Below are 10772 nucleotides of genomic sequence, written 5' to 3'. Positions count from 1 at the left end.
ACAACAACACTACAGACCTCCAAGAGTACTCAGAGACTGTCACTGCCTACATCACCAAGTGCATTGATGATGTAACAGTCACAAAGTCCATCACTGTCCGGGCCAACCAGAAGCCGTGGATGACTGGGGAAGTCTACAGACTGCTGAAGGCTCGGAACGCTGCCTTTAGAGCTGGAGATGAGGAGGGCCTGAAGACAGCTAGGGCCAACCCCGGACAGCGTGAGGAGGTCCCTCAGCAGGATCAATGCACGCAAAGCTCCGGGTCCTGACAACATTCCTGGGCGTGTACTGAGAGACTGTGCAGTGGAACTCACTGAGGTCTTCACAGACATCTTCAACATCTCGCTAAATCAGGCCGTTGTCCCCACATGCTTCAAAGCTACCACCATCATTCCAGTCCCGAAGAAGTCATCTCCATCCTGTTTCAATGACTACCGTCCAATAGCACTCACTCCTATTCTCATGAAGTGCTTTGAACGGCTAGTCATGCACCACATCAAGTCTGTCCCCCCCTCCCCCACTTGACCCCTTCCAGTTTGCATATAGGTCCAACCGCTCGACCGATGATGCCATCGCCACTGCCCTCCACCCAGCCCTTACACATCTGGACAAAAAAGACTCATATGTCAGGATGCTGTTCATAGACTTCAGTTCAGGATTCAACACAATCATCCCTCAACAGCTCACACACAAACTGGCCCAGCTGGGGCTCAATACCTCTCTGTGCAAATGGCTGTTGGACTTCCTGACTGGGAGACCTCAGGCAGTACGGTTCGGCAATAACACATCCAGCACCATCACACTGAACACTGGGGCCCCCCAAGGATGTGTGCTGAGCCCCCTCCTCTTCACTCTGCTGACCCACGACTGCACACCGTCACACAACTCCAACCTCTTCATTAAGTTTGCGGATGACACAACTGTGGTGGGTCTCATCAGCAACAGAGATGAGACAAACTACAGGAGCGAGGTGAGCCGCCTGGCCGGGTGGTGCAGTGACAACAATCTCTCTCTGAATGTGAAGAAGACGAAGGAGATTGTTGTTGACTTCAGGAGAGTACACACTCAGCATGCCCCTCTGACCATCAACGGTGCGACTGTGGAGAGAGTGAGCAGCACCAAGTTCCTGGGTGTGCACATCACAGAGGACCTCTCCTGGACTAACAACACTGTAGCACTGGCCAAGAAAGCACAGCAGCGTCTCTACTTCCTCCACAAACTTAGAAGAGCCAGAGCCCCGGCCCCCATCATGTGCACCTTCTACAGAGGCACCATCGAGAGCATCCTAACTAGCTGCATCACTGTGTGGTATGGCGCTTGCAACGCATCCTGCCGCAAGTCACTTCAGCGAATAGTGAGAGCAGCTGAGAAGATCATTGGTGTCTCTCTCCCCTCCCTCCAGGACATTTACAGCACCCGTCTCACCCGCAAAGCCCTCCGCATTGCAGGTGATCCCACCCACCCGACACACAGCTTCTTCAGTCTGCTGCCATCAGGGAGGAGACTGCGGAGTCTCCAGGCGAGGACCAGCAGACTGAAGGACAGCTTCATACATCAGGCTGTCAGGAAGCTGAACTCCCTCCCGTCCCTGCCCCCCCTCCCGTCCCTGCCGTCCCCTCCCCTCTTCTTACCCCATACAACACTGAACTCTGACACTATGAGACCCCCCCCCCCCCCACGGCTCCCCACACCCCCAGGACCAGCCACCCCCACCTACTTACAAACTGTGACCAGCACCTCTCACTTGTGCAGCATTGGACTGATCACTACCTCATCCAGCATTGACTGCAAACTACCTCCTCGGATAGTCTCATAAAAAGACTGTTCTCCTGTCAATGTAACAGACTGACAAGCTCTTTTGCACTACACACATATCTGCACAGTTTTTGTTTTATTTAACTGGTTTGCACTCTATCTATTCTGCCATGTGCCTTATGTCACTTTATCTATCTTTTTTATTTTTCTACAATGTCCTCAGACTGACAAGCTCTTTTTGCACTACAAATATATCTGCACAGTTTTGTTTTTATTTAACTAGTTTGCCCTATCTGCCATGCGCCTTATGCCACTTTATCTATTTCTTTATTTTTACAGAAGAATGTCCTTACTTGTATAGCTATAGAGTTGTATGTACATATGTTTAAACCGTATTATCTGTATTTGAACGTGTTTAATGTTAACTGTTTACACCAAGGGTCTGAGGGTAACGCAATTTCAATTCTCTGTATGTATGTACTGTACATGTGGAAGAATTGACAATAAAGCAGACTTGACTTGATGTACCAGGATTAGGCCTGTTATGTTTTTCAAGGCACTTTGTGACTTTTCTTACTTCACACACAAAAAAGAACAAAACTTTAAAAAAATGTGTATTTCTTGATGATTCAATATTTTATAATAGTGATTTTATACATTCAAATTATAAAACAAAAAAGTGGAAATTAATGCCTAATAAGCCAATAAGTGCTCCTCTGCTGCCATCTACTGGTTATAGTGATAATTTGGTGTCTTTTGTTCACCACAAGGTATATTTTGGATTAAAGGGGATCATTTTAGTGCTGGAAATAATTGTGTGAAATGCTTGAAAGTTACTGAAAAATGCTTGAATTTCTCTCTCAAAAGCCTGTACAATCCCTGAAACGAATAATGTCAAGTCAAGTCACTTTTATTAGTGCTTTTAACAATACAGAAAAATAAAGGAAAGGTTTTCAAAACAGGAAAATAGTTCATCAATGATGCAAAAGGACAGTAGTGAACACATTTCTCAGTGGATCTCACAGTATTGTGCAGTAAGCAGTCATTAATGTGTCACCAGATCAACATGGTTTCAGAGCAATCCTGTTCCTGTTTGCTAAGCAGTTAAAATAACTTCAGTTTTTGCTTTTCAAATAAAAGAGTGCTTTCAGTTTAATATGCTGCAGGCTTATTAATAATAATAAATAATACTGAAGATAATAAGTAATCAAATAATATTGGGGTTGTTTTTGCAGTTGCGGTTGCTTATTTTTCTCGCGAGACTTGGCAACAGTGGTTTGCTTGAGCTGCATGCGCTCTATTATTGGACTGTTTATTTATTTGCAATTTAATGTTTCTCTTGTGCACCAGAAATGGCAAAGCTTATGATTTGGAAAACGTGGTGCATCAGTGCTAACGCTCACAAAATTTAGTTGCACTGGCAGAAAGGTTTGTTTTGCAAAATGTGACAAAAGTCCCTAAAAGTCTTTGCATTCTTTCTCCTTGTGAAGTAGAGAGTTATGTCTGGTGATATGATATTTTTTGCCCTATCGCCCTAATTTCTATATTATGTTTAATTATGACATTGCACATCAAATCCTAATAAACTACAGCTTTAAGAAAATAAAGCACTTCAGATTATGTAGAAGCTGAAAGCTTTCCATAAGAGAGGAAGTGGAAACATGTTGTGGTTTAATGTCTTTGCACTGCAAGGAAACCTGCAGTTTGATCAGTGCTTTTACAGACGAAGACAATGGAGAAGGTCATGCTCTTTTGTGTTTTATCATACTTGATCGTTCAGATCACGTCTAGCGGTAAATATATTCTCCTTTACAATTTCACATCATTGACCTTTTTAATACTTAAATATAATCAATGTTTTAATCGTTTCAAAGGATCATTTTATGACGTTTTCCAGATGTTTCAGAACATGTCTGTTAAGATTTCAGCTGAATGAAAGCATCAGTCTGAACTGCAGCTTCACCGAGATATCTGATATAGCCTGGTATCACTAGAATCCTGAATCTGGACGACTAACACTATTTTTTTATGCAGTGTTTGTGCTCCAGATATGAATGATTCCTGAAATCATGTGTGTTGTTGAGGAGTGATCATATATCTAAAGTGATCATATATTTAAAATAATTTCAGAAAAGCTGACAGACAGTGAGGACGAAGCTCATTCTAATGTTGAGATCACAGGTGAGAGCAGAAATCATTCTTGTTTGTGTCTCAATTTATTTCAGGAACTCATAAGTTATGCAAATTTTAATAATCTAAAGAACCTTTTTCCACTATAGAGAACCTTTTGTCCAATGGAAAAGGTTCTTCATAGAACCACCAAATCCATTTAAAAACTTTTTTTAAAGAGTGTAACATTCATAGTTACTGAGCAACGTAACTATTGTCACATTGTTACAGAATGTGCTTCACAGATGTCATTTTAGCACAAATTAATCACAGTTGAATCCCAGCACAACTAATCAGAATTAATGTCTGAACTATCAGTGTTACTTTATTCTGTTGGTTTATGAATGTTTTGTGTCTGTCTGTAGACGGGCTGACGCTGATGGAGCGTGTGCTGATATTCGGTGGTGTTGGTCTGGCTGTGTTTGTGTTTTTTCTGGCTATAATCATTGCAGGAAGAAACATTTACTATCACGGTTGGCAGAAAGGATGGACTGCAGCCGAACATGCTGGTCTGAGTGATCAAAAATCACCTAAAGGACACATTTGTAAGCTTTATTTTTCACTCGATCACAATAATAAGCATTTATACGTTACACCGTGGTGGCTCACCAATGGGTTCAGATGTGGTTCTGTTGGCCAGATCTCACTTAGACTTCTGTGGCAAAGCTCTAGAGGAGCATTAATATACATATAAGCTGAGTTCATGAGAATGTATCAATGTTTTATGGCACAAAGCTTGTTCAAATAAAATATCTTCAATGTTAAATGTGTTGTTAAGAGTTCTGATCAAATAAAGAGCAGTAAAACTAAGAAATCACGTCACGGTCGAATTTGTTTTTTTTTTCAAATGTGATGTAGACCTAAACATACTGTCTGTCACTACAGATAAACTGAAGCAAATTAATATGTGTGTCGTCTTTCTTTTGTGAAATAATGGTAAAAACTTTATTATTTCTGTGTGACTAATCAGCAATCCTGAAACAAATTAATTTATTATGATCAATGTATCAGTTATTATTGTAAAACTGATACAACATCAATGCTGTGCGTATCTCTAATTAAACAAATCAAACAAATGGCCTCTTTTATCATGTTCATTTTTGTGATTTCACTAGTTATTTATTTCTGATGAAACTTATCTCTGTTGGTGAAATGCTGTGGCTGTGAGACTGAATGTTTTAAGAGATTGGACCAACATGAGGGTAAATAAATAAGTCCATTTTATTCATAGAGCACATTTAAACTCAGCTTACACTGACCAAAATGCTACATAAGTATAAAAAAACAACAAAATATAAAGTAAAATAGAGTAGAATTAAAAAGAGAGAAAAAAAAAAAGAGCAATTAATGACAGGATTTTCATTTTTGGGTGAACTATTCCTTTAACATTTCCTTGTTTCGTACAGTCTTTACTTATTTGGTGAAAAGTCTGAAAATATTGTTAAATGTTATATGTTTGACTATACAGCCCACTCATTTATGCTTGAAAACATGTAGGAAATGTTGTATTTCAATAAATACATAAGAATGATCTCCTGTTCTGTCTTCTTTCTACCAATGAGTTACTTTGAGTGTGATGAACTTAAATCATTTAAGTAGCTATGTGTATGTGTATATATATATATATATATAGCTGTTAATACTTTGTTAGATTTGTTACCTGAATTCAAGTAAACCTGAGTGGAGTAAACATTATTGACTAAACAACACTTAAAAATACCAGTGAATTTAACTTAATATATACGAGTTTATAGTACTTCAGTTTCCTCAATCAGTTTGTGATATATAGCTTGTTGATTTTCACAGCGTTAAGAAAGGAAGTAGAAACACGTGGTTTAGTGTCTCTGCTCTGCAAGGAAAGCTGCAGTTTGATCAGTGCTTTTACAGACGGAGACAATGGAGAAGGTCATGCTCTTTTGTGTTTTATCATACAGGATTATTCAGATCATTTCTAGCGGTAAGTTTACTCTACTTTCATGTCATTAACCGTTTTATCCTTAAATATAATTTGTATTTTAATGATTTCAAAGGACCAGTTTATGTTTTTTTCCAGATGTTTCAGAACATGATGTGAGTCTGTTAAGATTTCAGCTGAATGCAAGCATCAGTCTGAACTGCAGCATGGCGGAAAAATCTGAAATAGCCTGGTATCACCAGAATCCTGAATCTGGACGACTAACACTGCTGATATCTGCCAAGGGCTGGCCATCAGAGCTCTTTGTAAACCCTCAAAACCATCGTGTGAGAGTTCATGGAGATAGGGAGAGCAACACAGTCTCGCTAGATATCACTGGACTTACGGAGTCAGATTCGGGTCTTTATTTCTGTGGAACAGGATATAATTACGATTCAGATATACACTTTGAAAAACCCATCAGACTAGAGATCGAGGGTTAGTATGCCGACTTCTCAATTTCTCTCAAATCTTCATAATGTTTTTAACGCTGAGAATTATTTGACTGTTTCTCAATCATCACTAGTACTACACTCATAAAAATAATTTGTTTCCACAAAGAATCTTTTAGTGATCAGTTCTTAATAAAGCTTTATTTTCTTAGTGTGAAGAACCTTTAATCATCTATAGAACCATCTTAAAGAACCTTTTGTGCAATGGAAAGATTCTGTGGGTGTTAAAGGTTCTTTTTATGCTGTGAATGATTCCTCAAATCACGTGTGTTGCTGAGGAGTTTGCTGCTAATAATATTGAAACTCTTTGTGTTTGAGTGATCATATATTTTAAATATTTTCAGACAAAGAGGACAAAGTTAATTTCATCACAGAACTGCCAGAGGATGTTGAGATCACAGGTGAGACCAGAAATCATTCTTACTTGTATTTTATTTTATTTCAGGAACTCATTAAGTGCATTAATGTATTTGTTATAGGGTATGCAATTTTTAATAATCTAAATAACTTTGTCAAATGGAAATATTACATGGATGTTAAAGCTTCTTCATGGATCGATCAAAGTGAATTATAACCCTAAGTGTTGCTGTTCATAGTTACTGAGCAACATACTTGTCACATTATTACAGAATGTGCTTCACAGATGTTAGTGCAATTTTACTGCAATGTGTAATGGGTCATTTTGAGTAGAAAATGAACTCAAGATGTTACAAAACAGTAAGACCATAAAACAGTGTAAATACAAAAATGTAACCTTTTTAATAATTCCTGCCCCAGTGCATGATGGGAAAAACGGGATAAAACATAAACAAAAATAAACATAAACAATTCCAAGTAAAATATACTTATAAGTTCAAACTTTAATTTCTTTAAGCTTAAATTGAGTAGTAATATAGAATTTACTTTTATGTAGTATTTACTTCACCACAAATTCATTTTTATCAGTGCAGCACAACCAATCAGAATTAGTGTCTGAATGATCTGTGTTTATTCTGTAGTTGAATTGGTTTATCTGTCTGTCTGTAGCCTCTACAGTCGGGGTGATGCTGACGGAGCGTGTGCTGATATACAGTGGTGTTGGTCTGGCTGTGTTTGTGTTTTTTCTGGCTACAGTCGCTGCAGGAGGAATCATTCACTGTTACGGTTGGCAGAAAGGATGGGCCGCAGCCAAACGTGCTGGTCTGACTGATTAAAGAAAAACCCTAAATGACACTGAATTGGTGTGCTTTACTCTATCACAATAATCAGCATTGTTGTATGTTACCACTGATGTTGGCTCACCAATGTGGTTCAGATCTCACTTAGACTTCTGTTGTGGCAAAGCTCTAGGAGCATTAAAGTGCCCTTTTTAATGCTATTTGAAAGGTTCATAATTTGTTTTTGAGAGTCCTCAACAATAGGTTTGCATGCATGCAAGATCAAAAAGCATGCACTTTCATTGACTCTTTTGTGCATGATTCTTAAACGATTCGTTTGAAGATTCATCTTCCCAAACCCTTTGTGTGAGGCTACACTGGTCTGATTGGTCAGATATGTGATCCTGGAGCACAAAACCAGTCATAAGTAGCACAGGCAGGGCCGTTGCTGGTGGGGTGAAAGGTGGTGACAATTCTAGGGGCCCCACCGCCTAAGGGGCCCCACAAATCCAGGAATTATACTACATACTAATATTTTATAACCAAGATATTATTAAAACCGCAAAAAAGCATGCAATTTGGTTAAAGAAATTGTCTAATATCTGCTCCTCTACCCTCCCGAAAAATGGTTTAGTCTGATACGAAGTATTCTCAGACGTCCCACCCCAGATCGTGAACAAGACGACCAATCAGAGTTGAGACGTCAGATGAAGTTAGCGATGTGTATGCTGACTGACAATGTTGGGGAAAAGAAAATATAAATCAGGTTACCAGAAACAGAATGAAAAGAAGGAGAGAGAGGCCAGGAGAATTGCTTTATCCCAGTCTATCAAGACCTTCTTTAAGACAGGTTAGTATGTTGTCATGTAAACTATCGACCACTGCTTCCGCCATCACACTTTATTTAGGCTACTGGTGCGACTGCATAGCGTGGTCAAATTCCCAGTCTTTTTTTTTTTTACATGACTGTAAATAGAGTTGGTTTGTATAGCAAACAGAAAAAAACTGTCACGAGTCACGACGCATTATGACAAACATTACAGACTCTTGCAAGAACAAATGTAGCTATTAGCTTTGTTCAGTAGCCTAATATATTATGCAGCACCATGTATTATCTAAATTAAGACAATGAGTATTAGATTGCATTATTATCTGTTTCTGAATTTTTACTTTTTGATTTACGAATTATAACAGGCTGCTGGGAAAAAAATATTATTTTGCTGGTCCTTTAAAAAAAGGTTTTTATTTTTATTTAATAATTCCTATTTGTCTTTTGGTAGTTTTTTATTAATTTGTCTTAAATAAGTGCATGACGTCTTTAAATAGTGTTTCATAAGTTATGGCTTAATGGCATTAAAATAAATGAATAAATAATTGAAAATAATAATCATATCAATTGAAAGCCAGCTAAGCAGACAGCTGGACTTCAAAGACATGTGACGTAAGTGACGTTGCCAACAAAAACGTCAGATAATGGGATTTCGGTTCATCCTAGGTGAAGTGACGTGAAATGTCATCAAAGTTTAAAGATCAAGCAAACCAATATACATCTACAACAGAATTGATGTAATAAGAATGATTTGCATAATTTTCATAGTTATTTCAGTGTTCATTACTGATCAAAATTATTTTTTGTTGCTTTACTGTTGCTATTTATTTGTTATAATATTTGTTTTATTTTTGTGTATTTTTCTTGTGCTGATGTTCAGTAAAAAAACCTTTATATGCATTTATTTGTTAACTGTTTTGTTATATTGTAAGAAACACCTATGGATATATGTGGGCCTCCATGCTTGTATATTGTACAGTATATGATGTGTGTGTGTGGGGGGGGCATAATCAATATTTTTTCAGGGGCCCCCAATCCTCTAGCTATGGCCCTGAGCACAGCCAAAATACATTGTATGGGTCAAAATGATCGATGATGCAAATGTGGTAACTTGTGATGTGTGAACAAACGACTCGTTTCAGCCGTTCAGAGTCGACTCTTTCTTTTGTGAGACAATAACTTTATGATGCACTTGCAGCTTTACAATTTTCCAGACTGTTTACATTCACTACAACTACATTACACACTGCATGAAAGGTCATATTCAAACATCCATAATAGGGTTAATATGTACATTTAAGCGGAGTTCAAGAGAAAATATAAATGCCATCAGTTTTATGGCACATAAAGCTTGTTCAAATAAAATGTCTTCAATGTTAAATGTGTTTGTTAAGAGTTCTGATCAAATTAAGAGCAGTAAAACTAAGAAATCACACGTGTTTGTGCATTTTCTGACAGGAAACCTGATCATTAGCAATGCTAAACCTCGTCTGTATATATGAAACGATGCCAGATCTGTTCTCACAGTTTCAGAAAAACAAAAAATGGTTTCACATTATTTCACAATGAACATTCAAGATTTCCTGTCTGACTGCAATGAGATCATGCAACACAATGCACATTTGTGAATTATAATGAAGTGTAGACATGATGTAAATAAGAGATTCATTGTGCAGCATGGGTTGGAGATTAATGAAGGCTTGTGGCAAAAATGCCACCAAAATAAACAAAGACGCCCCACAAATTCAAGACAAAGGAGCAAAATCTGTCCCGAAATGGTCTCAAACTAGAATTGCAGTCCAAAAACAGTAATCCACATCGGGGCAAAAGCAGAAAAACATGCAAAATGTGATCCACAAAAGGAACCCTCAAAAACAGAGAACAATACTGACACAATCAAGGCCAAACAGAACATGGTATATATAGAGGAACTAATAAGACTATTGACACAGCTGAAAACTAAGAGAAATAATAGACAGAGCAAAGGGTGATGGGAAATAAAGTCTAGAACAAAGTATAACCCAGCAGGAGTGGCTGTTATAGGCATTTCAGCAGATGGCTGTGACAAATTGCCCCTGCACAATTAAACAATGTATTATAGCTGTCACGATTAAAATGAAATGTGCAAATGAATGAAAAGTATTCACTGGCACTGTATCTGAATAATTTTACATGCTCTTTTTTTTTTTTTTTTGCAGCGTTGTGTCTTACAATCAATCGCTCTTTAAAAGTATTAAATACTCCTTTTCAATTTTATTTGGATATAAGTACAAAAGTACTTGATTTTTAATGTACTTAAGTATTAAAAGTAAAAAGTAGGCCTACTGATTGATAAATGTTTATTTATTTAGCAATTCTATCCTCCTGTGAAAAATACATGCCATAACACTAATAACTAGCAAGTTACCATCTTGCCTACTTACCGATACTGTGGAGGACTAGGGATGTTGATCTCATGAAGGTCTAAAATAAGCCAG

The 10772-nt window shown here is 37.9% G+C and overlaps 1 protein-coding gene and 1 long non-coding RNA gene across 3 annotated transcripts; both read left to right on the top strand.

Moving 5' to 3' along the window:
• The first annotated feature begins 3468 nt into the window (after positions 1-3468).
• LOC306885496 lies at positions 3469-5454 on the top strand. The gene is made up of 3 exons (XR_013785547.1): positions 3469-3548; positions 3886-3936; positions 4290-5454. It is a non-coding gene; the product is annotated as an uncharacterized lncRNA (long non-coding RNA).
• Positions 5455-5789: 335 nt separating this feature from the next.
• LOC306885495 (polymeric immunoglobulin receptor-like) lies at positions 5790-9729 on the top strand. Of its 2 annotated transcripts, none has more exons than XM_079442067.1 (4): positions 5790-5881; positions 5978-6316; positions 6675-6731; positions 7357-9729. In XM_079442067.1, exons 1-4 carry the CDS (start codon positions 5821-5823, stop codon positions 7521-7523), a joined length of 624 nt encoding a protein of 207 aa, XP_079298193.1. In that variant the 5' UTR covers positions 5790-5820; the 3' UTR covers positions 7524-9729. The 2 variants fall into 2 exon arrangements, with proteins under 2 accessions (XP_079298193.1, XP_079298194.1); XM_079442068.1 differs by having other exon boundaries at positions 5961-6316; positions 7357-9727.
• Positions 9730-10772: the final 1043 nt, after the last annotated feature.

This window comes from Barbus barbus, assembly GCF_936440315.1.
Source record: "Barbus barbus genome assembly, chromosome: 19".
NCBI classification, from domain to species: Eukaryota; Metazoa; Chordata; class Actinopteri; order Cypriniformes; family Cyprinidae; genus Barbus; species Barbus barbus.
This window is presented reverse-complemented; position numbering and strand designations above follow the sequence as displayed.